This window comes from Macaca nemestrina, chromosome 18, assembly GCF_043159975.1.
Source record: "Macaca nemestrina isolate mMacNem1 chromosome 18, mMacNem.hap1, whole genome shotgun sequence".
Taxonomy (NCBI): domain Eukaryota; kingdom Metazoa; phylum Chordata; class Mammalia; order Primates; family Cercopithecidae; genus Macaca; species Macaca nemestrina.
In genome coordinates this window covers 80,089,783-80,108,161 of record NC_092142.1, presented here as the reverse complement: position 1 = coordinate 80,108,161, position 18,379 = coordinate 80,089,783, and the positions used below count along the sequence as shown (strand labels likewise).

The 18,379-nt window shown below is 50.6% G+C and overlaps 1 protein-coding gene across 6 annotated transcripts in view; it reads left to right on the top strand.

Moving 5' to 3' along the window:
* LOC105491535 (polycystin-1-like protein 2) overlaps nt 1-18,379 on the top strand; it is a 127,866-nt gene that overhangs the window by 55,257 nt on the left and 54,230 nt on the right. For 4 of the 6 annotated variants that reach the window (XR_011616608.1, XM_071085000.1, XM_071085001.1 and 1 more), the window contains 9 exons: nt 2,269-2,389; nt 3,768-3,909; nt 5,577-5,753; nt 7,803-7,948; nt 8,624-8,818; nt 11,526-11,657; nt 14,783-14,965; nt 16,574-16,698; nt 17,773-17,899. Coding sequence is in view for 5 of the 6 variants with exons in the window: in XM_071085000.1 (XP_070941101.1) it covers nt 2,269-2,389; nt 3,768-3,909; nt 5,577-5,753; nt 7,803-7,948; nt 8,624-8,818; nt 11,526-11,657; nt 14,783-14,965; nt 16,574-16,698; nt 17,773-17,899 (1,348 nt within the window). In the remaining variant the exon portion in view is untranslated. Of the gene's footprint in view, nt 1-2,268; nt 2,390-3,767; nt 3,910-5,576; nt 5,754-7,802; nt 7,949-8,623; nt 8,819-11,525; nt 11,658-11,794; nt 12,508-14,782; nt 14,966-16,573; nt 16,699-17,772; nt 17,900-18,379 lie in introns of those variants that run through there. The other 2 variants (XM_071084999.1, XM_071085002.1) reach the window with 2 other exon arrangements.

The following is an 18,379-nucleotide window of genomic DNA, read 5'->3' as shown; positions in this document are numbered from 1 at the left end:
GACAAGATGGTGAATGCTGGCACCATTACCCCCCAGAACCAGGGCTTATATACCACAGGGAAGGAATGTGTAGGACAGTTGTAGGGAAAGGCAAGAATACTATGTGAATCCCTTTAAGGGCAGTACTCACAGTAAGTACATGCTCTTACACAAAGAACTGTAGAGAGAATAGAAATCTTAGAGGGATTCCTGGAATTGGAATTAATCAGTAGTCAACATGGCAGATTAGCATCCAAGATGGAGTTGCTTTGGCCTTCATAGAGACTTTATAGAGAAGACCAAGAGTTTGGATCCAGACACAATGGTTCAGGTTCTATCTGCCCACTTAGAAGTTACATGGCATAAGCTTTCGGGACCTGGTTTGCTCATCTGTGATGTGGGGATGCTAATATGTCACTCATAGGGCTATTGTGAGCATTGGACAAGCTAAAGACAATGGGAGTAACGTGTGCATGGCAGGCACACTGTCAAACCACAGCATTAGTTTACTATTGTCAGAACTAAAAAGAATCACAGAAATTATCTGGGCTATCCCCTCATTTTGCAGGTGAGGAAACTGAGACTTAGAGAGTTTAAGTGATTTGGCCAGGCGTGGTGGCTCATACCTGTAATCCCAGCACTTTGGGAGGTCGAGGAGGGTGGATCACCTGAGGTCAGGAGTTTGAGACCAGCCTGGCCAACATGGTGAAACCCTGTCTCTACTAAAAAAATACAAACATTAGCTGGGTGTGTTGGTGAGCGCCTGTAATCCCAGCTACTTGGGAGTCTGAGGCAGGAGAATTGCTTGCACCAGGAGGCAGAGGTTGCAGTGAGCCGAGATTGCACCACTGTACTCCAGCCTGGGCGATAGAGTCTCAGTCTCAAAAAAAAAAAAAAAAAAAAAGAGTTTAAGTGATGCACACAAGGTAACCATTCATAAGCGACAAGGACGGGATTAGAACCCAGGTCCTGTCTCAGCCTCATTCACCTTCCATATCATTACGCTGTGCAGTGAATGAAATGGGAATTCAGTCAGGCCATGGCTCGGTCCATCTTCACAACCAAGGCTATGTCCCGGCATTGGTTGGGGCAGGGACGGCTTTTATTCCGTCTTTAATTTGAAAAAGGGCCATTCCCTACCCTCTCAAAGGACTTGAGAAGAACTGGACAAAAAACCCGGCCAGTGGTCACAATACCTGTCTGAGTCCATTTTGCACTGTTATAAAGGAATATCTGAGGCTAGGTAATTTATAAAGAAAAAAGGTTGGCCGGGCGCAGTGGCTCATGCCTGTAATCCCAGCACTTTGGGAGGTTGAGGCGGGTGGATCACTTGAGGCCAAGAGTTTGAGACCAGCCAGGCCAACAGAGCAAAATGCTGTCTCTACTGAAAATACAAATTAGCTGGGTATGGTGGTTCATGCCTGTAATCCCAGCTATTCGGGAGGCTGAGACAGGAGAATCGCTTGAATCTGGGAGGCAGAGGTTGCAGTGAGCCAAGATCATGCCACTGCACTCCAGGCTGGGTGACAGAGCCAGACTCTGTCTCAAAAAAAAAGAAAAAAGAAAAAAAAAAGAAAAAGAAAGAAAGAAAGAAAGAAAGGAAAAAGAAAAGAAAGAAGAAAAAAGGTTCATTTGGCTCATGATTCTTACGGTTGGAAAATCCAAGACTGGACATCTGTATCTGATGAGGACCTCAGGCTGCTTCCATTTGCCGTGGAAGATGAAGGGGACCTGGTGTGTGCAGAGAAGGGAGGGAGGGCTCTTTTTTTTTTTTTTTGGAGATGGAGTGTCAATCTGTCACCCAGGTTGGTGTGCAGTGGTGTGATCTTGGCTCACTGCAACCTCCACCTCCCTGGTTCAAGTGATTCTCCTGCCTCAGACTCCCGAGTAGCTGGGACTACGGGCACCCACCACCGTGCCGGCTAATTTTTGTATTTTTAGTAGAGATGGGGTTTCACCATGTTGGCTAGGCTGCTCTCAAACTCCTGACCTCAGTTGATCCGCCCTCCTTGGCCTCTCAAAGTGCTGGGATTACAGGTGTGAGCCACCACGCCTGGCCGTCTTTTTAACAACCAGCTCTGGGGGTGACTAATAGAGCGAGAACTCGCTCCCCAGGGAGGGCATTCATCCATTCATGAGGAATCTGCCCCCATGACCCAAACACCTCCCATTAAGCCCCACCTCCAACATTGGGGATCACATTTCAACATGAGGTTTCGGGGGACAAACATCCAGATGATAGCAACGCCTGGGGGAGCTTCCTCACTCTGTCCTCTGTCTGCCTTTCAGCTGTGAGAGAAACTGCAGGCCAGTTAATGCCAGTGAAGACATTCTGCTCAGGGTCACCATGGGGGAGGACTCCCCAGTGGCTATGTTCAGCTGGTATTTGGACAACACCTCAGCAGAGCAGGTGAGCACAGTGACAATCACTCCAGAGTGGAAATCTCCCTTGTACTTTCAGGACACCCGTGTCACATGGCCAGTACTGGGCCAGGGTTGGGTCAACTCCATTCAGAGCGTGTGGTGTGGGACTCAGGGTATTGGGCTGGGGAGAAAATCAGAGAATTGACAGCAGGGCAAATGGGCACAAGGGAAAAAAGCTCTGGAGAAACTTTGCAGCAGTGCTCTTGGCATCTCAGCAAAGTCCCGCTTGCCAGACGGAGAATCCTAACTCCAGCTTTCGTGGACTGGCCATTGGTCAACAATTGATGGATGGAGGGTCTAATAGACCAGCCTGTCTGTCCCCAGGTAGGGTGATTTCACTTCAGGGCTCTCCGTGCGACCAGGCTGAGGCTGGACGCCTCCAGTAACTCTTTTTTGCCTTGTTTTGTTCTCTGCTGTTTCTCTCTCTCCACTGCTTTTCCCTGGGAACCCTCCTTCAATAAATAACCTGCACACAAGGCTGGATATGGTGCTCACGCCTGTAATCCCAGCACTTTGGGAGGCCGAGGCAGGCAGATCACCTGAGGTCAGCGGTTTGAGACCGGCCTGGCCAACATGGTGAAACCCTGTCTCTACTAAAAATACAAAAACATTAGCGGAGTATGGTGATGCGCGCCTGTAATTCTACCTACTCGGGAGGCTGAGGCAGGAGAATCACTTGAACCCGGGAGGCAGAGGTTGCAGTGAGTTGAGATCATCCACTGCACTCTAGCCTGGGCAGCAGAGTAAGACTCTGTCTCAAAAATATTTTCTTTTTCTTTATCTTTTTTTTTTTTTTTTTTGAGATAGAGTCTCACTCTGTCACCCAGGCTGGAGTACAGTGGCACGATCTCAGCTCACTGCAACCTCTGCCTCCTGGGTACAAGTGATTCTCCTGCCTCAGCCTCACAAGTAGCTAGGATTACAGGCGCATACCACCATGCCCAGCTAATTCTTGTATTTTTAGTAGAGACACAGTTTCATTAAACTACAGAGTTTAGTAGAGACAGAGTTCGGCCAGGCTGGTCTCGAACTCCTGAGCTCAGGTAATCCTCCCACTTCGGCCTCCCAAAGTGCTGGGATTACAGGTGTGAGCCACTGTGCCTGGCTCAAAAATAAATAAATAAATAACCTGCACACAAATCCCCATCTGAGGCTCTGCTTCTGGGGAGCCCAACCTGAGACAAACACCCCAATGAGGCTGGAAAGTGGATATTCCAGGTGATTTCTTGGGGAGCTAGGGCTGCCTGCCCTCCATGCATCAGTAATAGATCTGAAAGGCTGTCTAGCACCCAGAAGCCGCTGTCCTGCTGCAGTGCAGGGGCCTGGCTACAGCGTCAGGAGCCCTGGGCGATCCTCTCTTTCAGGCCGAGCCGCTCCCGGATGCCTGCGGACTCAGAGGATTTTGGCCAAGTTCCTTAACCCTCCTCCAAAGCAACACCTCCACGTTGTTGCTGAACAGCTCCTTTCTGCAGTCCCGGGGAGAGGCCATCCGAATCAGAGCCACAGGTGCGAAGCCTCCCTTTTGTCTCCTCAGGGAACCCAGATAAACCCAGAAACACTCAGATATTGGGCATGAGTTTATTTTTCTTTTCTCTTTTAAATACGGAAATAGAGAGATGGGATCTCACTATGTTGCCCAGGCTGGTCTTGAACTCCTGGGGTCAAACGATCCTCCTGCCTCAGCCTCCTAAAGTGCCGGGATGGCAGGTGTGAATCACCACACCCAGCCAGGGCATCAGCTTAGCGCAGAGGCCACAGCGCAGGCTCTGGTGTGAATCGCACCACTGCCGCTTTCTACATGCGAGACTCTAGGCAGAGGATTTCACCTTTCTGTGCCTCAGTTTCCTCACATGTAAACTGGGGTAATCGAAATGCCTGCCTCAGAATGGTTATTTTGCAGGATGAATGAGATAACCCCAATGTTACAAGCAGGTCATTCTGGGGTCATGCAACCTGCGTGCCCTGCCGGGATTGTTCAGGGCTTTTTGTTTAAAACAAGCCCAGTGTGGGAAACAGATTCTCAAACACACAAACAATGGAGGTGATGATTCTTTCTAGGATCGCTTTGCTTCCGTATTTCCCGAAGTGGCCACAGACCATGCACATCAGGAGAAACTAGATTATTAGTTAAAAATGCATGCTTTTGGGTCCACCCCAAACTTTCTGAATTGGGTCTAGGCCAAAGCATGAGTTTTTATGGGTTAAAATTCTCTTTACGCCCAGCTCTTCCAGGCATGCACTCTCTGAAAACCTAGGTGGCTACTCCAGGTGATGTGGGATGTGACTGCAGGTCCACTCGTGGCTCTTTACAGCGATCTGGGGGCCTGGGAAGAGTGTGGGCTTCGGGGTGGGCTCAGCCTGTTTCCGGATCCTGGTTCTGGTTTTTCCTGGCTCTGTGATCTTGAGCATTTTCCCAGCATACTCCTACCTCGTGAGGTCTCTGTGGGGAAGCCGTCATCATCAGCCCACTCTACAGATTCCTACAGAGGAACTGACTCTCAAAAAGGTCAGGTTCTCAGCCCGGGTCTGGTGGCTCATGCCTGTAATCCCAGCACTTTGGGAGGCTGAGGCGGGAGGATCCCTTGAGGCCAGGAGTTCAAGACCAGCCCTGGCAACAGAGCGAGACCCTGTCTCTACAAAAATTAGAAAGTTAGCCAGCCATGATGGTGCACTCTTGTGGCTCTAGCTGACTCAAGAGGCTAAGGCAGTAGAATCACTGAAGCCTAGGAGTTCAAGGCTACAGTAAGCTATGATTGTACCACTGGACTCTAGCCTAGACAACAGAGCCAGACCCTCTCGCTAAAAAGAAAAAAAAATAGGAAAACAAAATTGGAAAAGAAAAGGTCAAGTCCAGGATCACTTGGTTAGCAAATGGCAGAACTAAAATTCAAGCTCAGGTCTGTCTGATGATCTTCCCTATCTCTGCTCAGTTTCTCAAAGTGAGGCCCTGCGATCTCTTGCATCAGGGAGAGTTGTTTGGGGGTTTAATTGTTGAGTTGTTATATATGTACATTTCTGGGCTCTCCCCAGAATCTCCAGAGGCATCCGAGGTTCTGGGTTTGAAGTAGGGCCCAGGAATCTTTGTGTTAATGAGCTCACAGGGAGATCTAACGGCAGGATGGAGTTTGTGGGCCCCATATGGCCGCCTGAGCATGATGTGTCCTCACTCTCAGCACTGACCAGGCACGCCTATGGGGAGGACACCTACGTGATCAGCGCTCTGCCTCCCGCCGAGGTGCCTGCCTGCACTGTTGCCCCGGAGGAGGGTACTGTTCTGACAAGCTTCGCCATCTTCTGCAACGCCTCCACAGCCCTGGGACCCTTGGAGTTCTGCTTCTGTCTGGAATCAGGTACCGGCTGAGGACTGTGCTCTTCCCTCAGCTCCTGGGCTCATCTTCTTGCAGAACAGGGGCCTGTTCTCTATGGAAGCTGCAAAGAATGTGTTCTGTGTGTGAAAGAGGTTGCCAGGATGAGGGCTTCCCTAAAGCTTAACCCCTAGCCCCAAAACACTGACCCAGCCATCATTCCACCGAGACATGAGAAGAAGGTCTCATCAGTACCTCCTCCACAACTAGAAGCCAAAATGCATTGTCCTCGCATGGAGGACATTGATGGAGTGAAATGAACAAGGATACCCAAAACTATGACCATGTAGGGTGGCCACCAAGACACCATCCCCCAAGCCCCGCTCACCACACACACAGACACACACACACACATGCACACACACACTCGGAGTAGCTGAGACTCCAAGAAACCTGGAGCTATTCAAGAAGACAGAGATGGGTCTGGTTAACAGAATCTTCAACAATTTTATTGATGCTGCTTTGCAGGCAGCCCCAGGGAATGGGTGATACTGCAGGACGAGCTGAGCTGAAAGAACGTTTTTGCAAAGGTATACAGGTGACAAACATGGAAGACCCCATCCACAAGGCATAAAACCCTGCACAGTCTCCCTGCTGTCACCCTAACCACCCACATCCAGGGACAGCCACAGGGCATTAGCAGGAGAGATGGGGGAGCCACTCGCATTGCATTTATTCTTCCGTTTGGGGAGTGATTGGTCCTTGGAGGGCTCATCTGAGCCCTTATCTCCACCTGGTGGGCTTTGGCTTCTTTTTTTAGTTCGTCTTTTTTTTTTTTTTTGAGACAGTTTTGCTCTTGTTGCCCAGGCTGGAGTGCAGTGGCACAATCTTGGCTCACTGCAATCTCTGCCTCCCGGGTTCAAGCGATTCTCTTGCCTCATCCTCCCGAGCAGCTGAGATTACAGGTGCCTGCCACCACACCCAGCTAATTTTTGTATTTTTAGTAGAGATGGAGTTTCACTACGTTGGCCAGGCTGGTCTCAAACTCCTGACCTCAGGTGATCCATCCGCCTCAGCCTCCCAAAGTGCTGGGATTACAGATGTAAGCCATGTGCCCAGGAGGGCTTTGGCATTTTGTGCTCTGAAAATGCTCTAGTCAGGTTGTAATTTTCCTCCAAAGTCAGGTACCAGGAGTGTTGCCAGGATGCTCCCCCAAATCCAGTGTCAAACATCACAATGGCATAAACATTGCACCTTGATTAGGGAAAGGGCACATCAGCTACTGTAACACCCAAGGGAGTGTAGTTTTCACAGTGCCCTGTCTCATAGATGTGGAAACACACCGCTGTTAAGAGGGCTGTGAATGGGGCTGAGTCTGAAAGAAAAAAGTTCAAGCAAGGTAAGTGGATTTTATTTCAAACCTGCGTCCTGCCAGAGCGAAAGGCCAGGACAGCTGCTCTAATTCCAATAGGCTATTCCGCTGTAGTACCTCTCCCGCCTCATCCAAGTGAGCACGGAGGCAGGAAAGTGTGGCTACAGAAAAACGAGTCCTAGGCCAGGCATCGTGGCTCATGCCCATAATCCCAGCACTTCGGGAGGCCAAGGTGGCTGGATCACCTGAGGTCAGGAGTTCGAGACCTAATTTTTACATTTTTTTTTTTTTGTAGAAACAAGGTCTTCCTAAGTTGCCCAGGCTGGTCTTGAACTCCTCACCCCTGAGCTAATTTTAAGTTGTCATTGTTGCTCCTCCTCCCCCTCCTCCTTCTTTTTCTTCCTCTTATAATTTGGTTTACCACCTTGACTTAAAAAAACAAAACAAAACAAAAAATACCTGTAAATGGGATATTTTTCCTGCAATTTTTATGGATTTTAGTAAAATTATTCCAAAGTTACAGCAACCTGCAGTTGCTTAGAGAAGACAGCAAATCAGCATATGTGACTGTCTCTTACATGAAAGTGTGGAATCCCAAGAGCCTACTATGCCTTCAAGAGCTGTGACTTTTGTGTCCCTGTGATCAGGCTCTCCCTGAGTGGGTTGCAGTCTACCTGGGGCTTAGAGATGCCCCCTCATTGGTCAATTTCTGGTCTTGCCAGGTTCCTGCCTACACTGTGGCCCTGAACCTGTCCTCCCATCAGTGTATCTGCCACTTGGAAAGGAGAACAATGACTTCGTGCTGACAGTAGTTATTTCTGCCACCAATCGTGCAGGGGACACACAGCAGACCCAGGCTGTGGCTAAGGTGGGTGGTGGCAGTGGCCACTGTTTCTTTACTGAGAAAAATTCTCCACCCTTATGAACCTCACCAAAAGGATGGCTGGATGGAAGATAGCCAGGGGCATAGCCAGATGAGTCACTGTTTCATCCATTCCTTCCACAAATATTTACAGAGCATCTACCATGGGCCATGTCCTGGGGGTACAGCCAGGGACACAACAGACATGGTCTCTACCTTTGTAGATCTTATGATTTAGTGGCTAGAATTGGGGGAGGGTCCTGGGAGCTGGTGGGTGAGGGGGGTTGGAGAATGCCTCTGGCATGAGTTAGGCCAGCACCTTCAAAGGGCTCAGAGGAAGTAGGACCAAAATTAGCCAACAAGGACTCAAGGAAGGGCCTGGATAAGATCCCAAGATTTCAAGCATCATAGGCCAGGTGGAGTTGGAAGAGGTTGAGACCAAGAGGAGGAGGGTAGCCAGTGGTAGAGCAATGACTTGCGCCAGCCTGGAGCTGACCAAGGCTTGGTTTGGGTGGCTGTCAGCTGCCTGGTGCAAGCAGGTCTGGGTGCCCTCTAGCCTCAGGAAGTGCCCAAGGACTCCCAGGTGAGGCCAAAGGCGTCCAAGCCTGCTCTGGCCCCATGTGACTTCAGAGGCCAGGTTCTTCCTAGCAGGTTCTGAGCACATTTCTGATTTCCCAACAGGTGGCACTCGGAGACACATGGGTTGAGGATGTAGCATTCCAGGCTGCAGTGTCAGAGAAAATCTCCACATCTCTGCAAGGCGAGGGTGGCCCCAAGCAGCTCCTCCAGCTGGCCAAGGCCGTGTCCTCCGTGCTGAACCAAGAGCACAAAAGCCAGGGCTCAGGACAGCCACTGAGCATGGACGTCAGACAGAAGGTGCCCGTGGGAAGAGGGGGGGCTCCTTTCATTCCCTTTCTCTGGGGCCCCAGGGTCTGCGTGTGGCCATTTGGGCTGTGCATCAAGGTTCATGGATCAGGGAGAAGCCTGTGGTGTCTCCCAAGCGGCTGACACCACCTCCCTCTCTCTTCTTTTGGGTGAGTGACATAAAGCGAAGAAAATGCCTTCTTCCTTGGTAACCTGCTTTCTCGGCTGGCCCTCATGGAGGCACAGGCCTCTGGGATGGGGAGAGTTTAGAACCCATCACCCTCTCCCTTCATGTTTCAGATGACAAGGCAGAGCCCCAGAGGAGAAAGGGGACTGCCCTCGGTCACATGGGTAGTGGTTTGGGGTTGGACCTCAGATGGTGTCCCAGCTTTGTCACTTACCATTTGCATTGTCACAGGCCAGGGACAGTTTCAGTTTATAAGCCTCAGTTTCCCCATATGGAAAAGAGGAATAAGAATACTAGTCTCCTCATACAATTGTGGAAAGAGTTAAATAAGAATTACAATCCCTGCAACTAAAAAACTAGATAAGATCGCCAACATTCAGCCAGTTTTAATCCATAAAAATGGCCGGTCCATGTTACAACCTAGTATGATAAACTATTGCAGAACCTACGATTGTGTCCACTCCCAGCGCGTGCCACATGAGTTTGCATGTGTGTGTGCATGCAAACACACACACACACACACACACTCCTGTGGGCATGGAGAAGAGAAGAAAGACTTCTTTTGGCCCCCTGAAATGTTTGCAGGAAAGTACTGAGTGTGGTGCTGGAGGCCCAGTAGGTACTTAATACAGAAAGCAGGATTGTCATTGTGATCGCTTACACAGAGAAACTAACATGTATCAAGCACCTGCTATGAGCTGCCAGGCTCTGACTGAGGGCCTCATGGATCTGTAATCCCCACTACAACCCTGGGAGGTAAATGGTGAGGCCTCCATCTGTGTTACAGCTGAGGAAACAGAGGGTAAGAGAATCAGAGGTGCCTCCCTGGGTCCCCATGTCTGGTAAGTGGTGAAGCCGGGGTTCAAACCCAGGTTAGAGGATCCCCCTCCACCTCCAGCCCTCTTACCCCAGACCTTTGTTCCACATTCCCTACCCCATCCCCTCTGCCACATACATACACGTTAACTCTCACACATACATACACACACTTTCACACACACTCTTATGCGCACACACACACGCACTCACATATGCTCACACACACATACACTGACACACATGCTCACACACTCATACACACATACATGCACTCATATTGACACAGGCTCACACTCACAAACTCATACACACTGACAGGGGCTCACACACGGTCACACTCACATACACACACACATACATATGCACATACAAACTCACATACATGCTCACACACATACACTGACACACTCACACATTCATACACACACATACACCTACACACATGCTCTCACACACATACACACACTCACACTCACACACTTTCACACACACACAGCTGTCATTCCTGGTCACATTCACTCTGAGAAGTACCAATGGCAAACTTCCCCTGGACATCCTGTGGTCCCCAAGCACGCAGACCACACAGCCTAACCCACGGTCTCTCCATGCAATGCCCGGGGCCTGGCACAAGACAGATGTCAAACTCTCACTGGGCAGCTGAGAAGATGTTAACAAGGGCTCTGTTGAGAGAGGTGTGCGCAGGGCTTAGGGAACAAACTAGACAGCATGGAGGACCCCATGGGCCCGGCCTGCTGTGAGCAGGATCCACTGGGCCAAAATTAAGGCGTTGGCAGAGCTACAAACCTGGAGGCTCCAGGGGAGAAGGCATTCCTTGCCTTTTCCGGGTTCTAGAGGCCACCTGCACTCCTTGACTCCTACCTTCAAAGCCAGCCACACAGCATCTCCAAAGCCCTCTCCTTTCCCTCTCTCTCTCCCCACCCTTCCCTCATCCTCTTTCCCTCTCTTTGTCTTCCCACTACCCCTACCTCCATCACCCATCTCCTTTTCTGATTAACGCTCCTGCCTTCCTCTTAGAAGGATTGTGTGATGATGTTGGTCCCACCTGTTTATCTGGGATAATCTCTCCATCTCAGAATCTCCATCTCAGACTTAATTGCATCTCCAAAATGACTTAGCCAAAGTGCCTTTTGCCACACGCAGTAACATATTCACAGGTTTCATGGATTTGAATGTGGGCATCTTGAGAGGGCTGTTATCTGCCTAATCACACATCATACAAGGCAGACAGAGGTCTGCAGGGCTTTAGAACCCCCCCAGGTGTTCTAAAGGCCAGGTGTGGTGATTTACACCTGTAATCCCTGCACTTTGGGAGGCTGAGGCAGGCGGATCACTTGAGGTCAGAAGTTCAAGACCAGCCTGGCCAACATGGCAAAATCCTGTCTCTACTAAAAACACAAAAAATTAGCTGGGCGTGGTGGTGTGCACCTGTAATCTCAGCTACTCAGGAGGCTGAGGTCCGAGAATCGCTTGAACCCAGGAGGACGAGGTTGCAGTGAGTCAAGATCATGCCACTGTACTCCAGCCTGGGTGACAGAGTGAGACTCTGACTCAAAAAAAAAAAAAGAAGAAGAAAAGAAAAGAAAAAGAACCTCCTCATAAGCCTGGTCACTCCTGACCCTGCATCTTCCTGACACTACTTCATGGAGCCATGGAATTACATTTCCTCTCCCTGCCTTTCTCCCGCATGCCAAGGTCAGGGAGCACGTGCTGGGGTCGCTGTCTGCAGTCACCACCAGCTTGGAGGACATGCAGAGGGTGCAGGAGCTGGCCGAGGTGCTGAGAGAGGTGACCCGCTGGAGTAGGGAACTCACACCCTCGGCCCAGGTGAGTAGCTTCCACCTACTGAGGCTACCGTGGGACACGCTCCTCCATGGCAGATGGGTGATCAGCATAGGTTGAAGGGGTCCCTTGGTCACAGGGCTCTCCTGGGGCTGCCAAGACCTCTGCCATCTTCTTTCCAGGGGTCCTGCATGGGTGATTCATGGGAAGGTGCCCCTCCTGCAGCCCATGTATCTCACGCTGGGTGAGAGGGCCTGTTTGCCCAGACTCTCACTCCTCCATCTGCTGGTGAGCAACTTGAGGGAGTAACTGAATCTCATTAATATTTGGGTGGCCAAGTGTGAGTCCAGTCACTGCTACTGACTGCTCATGTTCTCAACTTCAGTGCATGCCAACCTGACATCTGGCTGCCAGCTCCTGCCTTTCCTTATCCTTCTGGGGGTCTTCTCTGACCCTCAGAGCCTACTCTACCTGCCCATATGGCTGCGAATTCATGCAGTGTTCAGCAACTAATAGAGCTGGTGTATAAATACCCCAGCTCCCTCACCCCTCTTGATGGATAATCCCAAGCAGGAGTGAATCCCAGGTAATGGGCTTGATCACACTTCTGTACTGGCTTCCACCCTTCCCTGTGTCACACCTCCTACTCCCCACAAATGTTTCTTGGGATTATCTCCAAATAAATGACTTGCTCTCAAATCCTTGCTCCGGGATCTGCTTCTTGGAGAACTCAAATTAAAACACCATGTTCCCAGGGTTCTGACAGCCACTAGAAACCATAGGCCAGGTGTGGTGGCTGATGCCTGTAATTCCAGCATTTTGGGAGGCAGAGGCAGGAGGATCGCTTGAGGCCAGGAATTTGAGACCAGTCTGAGCAACATAGTGAGACCTCATCCCTTCAAAAACAAAACAAAGGCCAGGCACGGTGGCTCATGCCTGTAATCCCAGCACTTTGGGAGGCCGAGGCAGGTGGATTGCCTGAGGTCAGGAGTTTGAGACCAGCCTGGCCAACATGGTGAAACCCCATTTCTTTTTTTTTTTTTTTTTTTTTTTTTTTTTTGAGACGGAGTCTCGCTCTGTCGCCCAGGCTGGAGTGCAGTGGCCAGATCTCAGCTCACTGCAAGCTCCGCCTCCCGGGTTCACGCCATTCTCCTGCCTCAGCCTCCCCAGTAGCTGGGACTACAGGCACCCGCCACCTCGCCCGGCTAGTTTTTTGTATTTTTTAGTAGAGACGGGGTTTCACCGGGTTAGCCAGGATGGTCTCGATCTCCTGACCTTGTGATCCGCCCGTCTCGGCCTCCCAAAGTGCTGGGATTACAGGCTTGAGCCACCGCGCCCGGCCGTGAAACCCCATTTCTATTAAAAATACAAAAATTAGCTGGGCGTGGTGGTATGCACCTGTAGTCCCAGCTACTTGGGAGGTTGAGGCAGGAGTATCGCTTCAACCCGGGAGGTGGAGGTTGCAGTGAGCTGAGATCGTGCCACTGCACTCCAGCCTGGGTGATAGAGACTCAGTCTCAAAAAACAAACAAACAAAAACAAAGCAAAACAAAATTGGTTGGGCATCATGGTGCACACCTGTAGTCCTAGATACTCGGGAGGTTGAGGTGGGAGGATCAATTGAGCCCAGAAGGTCAAGGCTGCAGTGAGCTGCGATTGTGCCACTGCACTCCAACATGGGTGACAAAGCAAAACTCTATGAAAAAAATAACAATAAAAAGAAGCCCTAAAAACAGGGCAAAGTGGGTCAGCACTTAGGGAGCCTGAGGCAGTGGGATCACTTGATCCCTAGAGTTCAGGCCCAGTCTGTGCAACATAAGGAAACCACATCTCTACCAAAAAAAGAAAAAAAAAAAAAAAAAAAAAAAAAAAGCCTAAATACTAGCATATACCTGTAGTCCCAGCTACTCAGGAGGCTGAGGCATAAGGATCACTTGAGCCCAGGAGTTTGAGGTTACAGTGAGCCATGCTTGCGTTACTGCACTCCAGCATGGGCAACAGAGTAAGACTCTGCCTCAAAAACAAACCAACAAAAAAAAAACAGAAGAGGAGAGAACTGTCCTGGCTTTGACCCACCCACTCTGGTGGGAGGTTGTGCCCCTAAAATCTTCCAGCCTGAAGCTAACAAGGCTGGTCTTGATTCTGGGGCTTATTCATGATATGACACTTTCCATTTACACATCCATTTGCTAATCCATCTATTTGCATGCATATACACTGTATACACATGTACCTGTACACATCCTCCACTCTATCCTTCTATCCATTCATGCATGCATTAATTTCATCATTCATTTAACAAATGCTTCCTGAATGTCAAGTATGTGCCAGGTAGTGTGCAACTCGTTGAGAATTCAGCAGCAAATCATGTAGACATGGCATCTGCCATTATGGTCCTTTCAGACTACTGAGACAGCCAGACATTAGACAAATAACTTCACAAATACATATAAAACTACAAAATTTGAATATGTACTGCATCCATCCACCCACCCACCCACACAACCATCCACCTATTCATTCATCTACCATCAACCCATCTATTCATCCATCATTCATCCATCCTTCATCCATTTATCTTCCACCCATTCATCCATCCACCTATCATCCATCCATCTATCCACCCACCCACTTATCCATCCTCCATTCTCCATCCATCCATCCGTCCACCTACCACTCATCCATCCACCCACCATCCACCCATCCATCCATCTACCATCCATCCACCCACCCATCCATCTGTCCATTCATCACCCATTCATCCTCTATCCATCCATTCATTCATCCTCCATCCATCCATTTTCCACCCATCCACCTATCATCCATACATCCATTTATCCAACTGCCTATCCATTCTTCATTTATCCATCCATCCATCCATCCCCTAGTCATTGAATGTTCCTGAAGACCTAATATGTGCTGGGCACTGTGCAGGGCACCCTGGGAAGGATTCAGAGGCAGACCAGGCTACTCTCCTGAAGGATCTTAGAGGACTGTAAGGTGGGAGGACCTGGTCTCAAACCAGAGATACAGGGAGCTTGTATGCCAGGTCTAGCCCAGCTCTTTCCTGGCTTGTTCCCTTCCTTGCTTCCCTTGTCCCTTGAATGACACAGGAATGGTTTATCTTAAGCGGGGGCTCATACTGCTTTTCCTTATTTGGGTGAACCCAGTGGGAGGCCAGCTGGGCTCTACAGCATGCCAGTGAGTCCCTGTTGACAGTGAGTGCCAAGGCCCGCCCTGAGGACCAGAGGCGCCAGGCAGCCACCAGGGACCTGTTTCAGGCTGTGGGCAGTGTGCTGGAAGCTTCCCTGAGCAACAGACCAGAAGAACTTGCCGAGGCCAGCGGCAGCCAGGTGGGTGTCCAGGCCAGATGCAGACCTCACACACACTGAATGCTTAGCTTACATCAGCTTTTCTAGGTAGAGCTTTTCTCCCCATCTTGCAGATGAGGAAACTGAGGCACAGAGGTTAAGGTGTTGCCCTGAAAGCTGTAAGAAACTTTCCAGAGAGCAGGGCTTCCGGGAAGCAGTGTGGAGTGGTGGGCAAATCACAGGCTCTGGAATGAGACAGCCTGAGTTTGAATCCTGCCTCTGTCACTTAGGAGGCTTGTGACCTGGGCAAGATACAGAGTTTACCTAAGCCTCTTTTCCTCATGTGTAAATCAAGGCACTCTGCTTCATCCCAAATAAGCTGCCAAATGGAGAGATCATATGGACCCCCTAGGAGGTCTGGGTAAACCCCTGGCTCATTTTACCAAGAACACAGAAGAGAGGCAGCTGCCAGAGTAAGAACAGGTTGTAGCACTGTCTCACGTGGCCCGAGCATCCTGGTGGGGACATAGCCTCCTAGATGGCATAATGACAGAGCCACAAAACCCATTTCTTGCTGTTGCACAGTTCTTTGTCACATGGGGCCATCACCTCTATTCAGGAAGAAGTGAAAGACACACAACACACAAAGATGCTTGGACGCACACACACACATACTCAGACACACTCAATCTCCACAAACACACTCACACACAAAAACAGGGACCACACTCACACTCACGTGCAAGCTCACACGCACACTGAGAGGCCTCACACTCTCACATAGCCTGAAGAACACACTTTTGCACACAGGTGCACATTTACACGCACACATCTTCACACAGGGCCATGCAGTCACATGTACTCACATACTCACAGACTGCCACATATGGTTGCACGCTCCATAATCATGCAATCACCTATGCACACTCAAACACCGTACGCACATACACGCTCAGGACCACGCTCACATTCACGCAGACATACACATGCTCAAACACTGCCATTCACATGCAGTGACATCACCCTCACACTTGTGTGTTCATGTGCGTGCACACATGCACACACACGATTTGTGCCCCAATAGGGATTCTGTGCAAACATCCCGCCCTTCCTGGGTCCCCGCACCAGCCGTGGTGTCAGGATGCACCTCATCTGGGAGTTGGGATGGGTGGGGAGCAGATTTGAAGCCCAGGAGACCTGGTGAAATGGCCTCGCTCTCAGCTGTCCATTTCCCCTGGAACAAGCCATAGGGTGCTGGCAGATGTCAGCAGCCCAGGCAGCCACATTGCCTGATGGCTCAGCTCACAGGCTCTGTAGCCATATGCTTCGCCGTGAGTCCCAGCTCTTCCCCTTATCAGTGTGTGACCTCCCACAGTCTCCTGTCCTCTCTGTGCCTCCATCCCCCTTCTGTCCAATGGAGCTAGTGAAGCCCCTGCCACACCAAGTTGCCGTGAGGACGGAATGGGCTCACAGAAGCCAGTCTGGAAACTTTATGAGTGCTGCTTTTGGGCCACCTCCGAGGCTGTCTTTCTCCCTCCTCTCTGTCCTCTCCCAATCCCTCCTGAAGGTGCCACATTGGCCTGGTGACAGTAACCAAAGATGGCATATGGGAGCAGGTCCGTAGCAATATCCTCCTGCCTCCTTTTCCAGAGTGCCACAGTGCTGCGGCTGCTTGGAGTCGTGGAGCATGTGCAGACCGCCCTCCTGCTGGGAAAACTGCCGGGGGGCCTTCCAGCCTTGCTGGCCACCCCCTCCATCTCTGTGTACACAAACAGGTACAAACCAGCTACACCATGGGTCCCCAAGAAAGCTCATCCCCTAACCTGGCTCATTCCACACCCGCACTCCAAAACCTTGTGCTAGGCAGAGCTCAGGAGACCAGACTTGGAGAAGGAGAAGTGATGGGACCTAGAGCTGGGAAGGGCTTTCCACCGAGAGAAGGTCCCCTTGTCACCATGTTGAGTGTTTGCACAGCACAGGAAGGGAGGCATGGAGTTGCCTCCATGCCTGGGGCCAAGCCCAGTGTTAGATCCACCTGAAGGAGTCCTGAGAGATGGTCACATGGCAGCTGTGCAGGCGAGGGGACTGAATGAATAGGACCAGTCTTCTGTTAACCATGCCCTGCGTGTGTCTGGCCAGCCGCTGCTCCTTGGGCCTGTAGGAATTCAAGATCCACTTACCTTGGGCTTGTACACACACACACACACACACACACACACAGGGCTCATCGAGCACTGACGCCATACCTGGGATGCTCCACACCATCCATTCCTCCACCTGACAAGCAGGAGCTGGACAATGCTGCTGGCAACACTGGGACCCCGTGCCCCAAGCCTCGGTTCCTCCTGCCAGGGTTTCCCTCTTAGATCTCAGAGACAGTTTCCCGAAGCAGTATCCTGATTAGAGGAACGATCTGAAATGGGGTCCCCAACACGATCAGAAAGGGGCAAAGTCAAAGACCAGAAAAGATGGGGCTGGGTCAAGACATGGCATCAGAGGTCAAGGTAGGAAGGGAAGATAACCCTGGAGAAAAATCTGCGTCCAAGCTCATTTATTCATTCAATGAAAATATTGATGGACTACCTGTTATATGCCAGGCGCTGCTGTAGACATTGGAGGTATAGCAGTAAACAAGGCTGGCAAAGCCCCACTCTCAAGGAGCCTCCAGTCTAGCTGCCTCTTGTGCTGCTTCTGCTGAAACAAACATGCTGAACCACCTATAGGGATCCAAACACACCCCCACTCTGATGGTGAAGCTGGGCTCCCAGTTGTGCAGGAGGTGTGGGGTCTTCCTCGACACTGACTTTCTCCTCCCTCCCCTGCCACTTCTGTTCTCACCTTGTGGCCAGAATACAACCCTGGAGTTGGCAAGGCTCCTCCCTGCGCACGGATACTGCAGACTCTGCAACCTTCATGCTGCCCACTGCCTCCTTGCTCGGCTCTCTGGAGGACGGCCAGGAGCCTGTGGATATAAAGGTAACAACAGCAGTAGCGTCCTTGGGGACAGCCTTTACAGTTTGCAGAGCACTTTCACAGGCATTTGCTCATTTGTGTTGAGTATGATGGTGCCCACTGTGCCGGTGAGCTTCAATGATTTTCGCAAAGCCACAAGTAAGTGGCTCTGCCGGGCTTCAGACCCAGACCTCTGGGCTCCCAGATTCATCCTCTTTCCATTGTGTTGCAAAATTCTCCAACAGCCTTGATTCAGGTAGTCACTGGAAATAAAGCTCTTCCAGCTTAGTGCCATAACTTGGAAATGGCCAACCCAGGCTCTTTTCCATCCGCAAATTAAAGCACATCTGACCGTGTACTCCCTGAGCCCTAATGAAAGCAAATGTGTTTCTCTTAAAGACTTACTGGCTTTTGGGGAAGAAAGACTGGGATGGGGAGGCTGAGGAGGGCGGATCACCTGAGGTCAGGAGTTCGAGACCAGCCTAGTCAACATGATGAAACCCC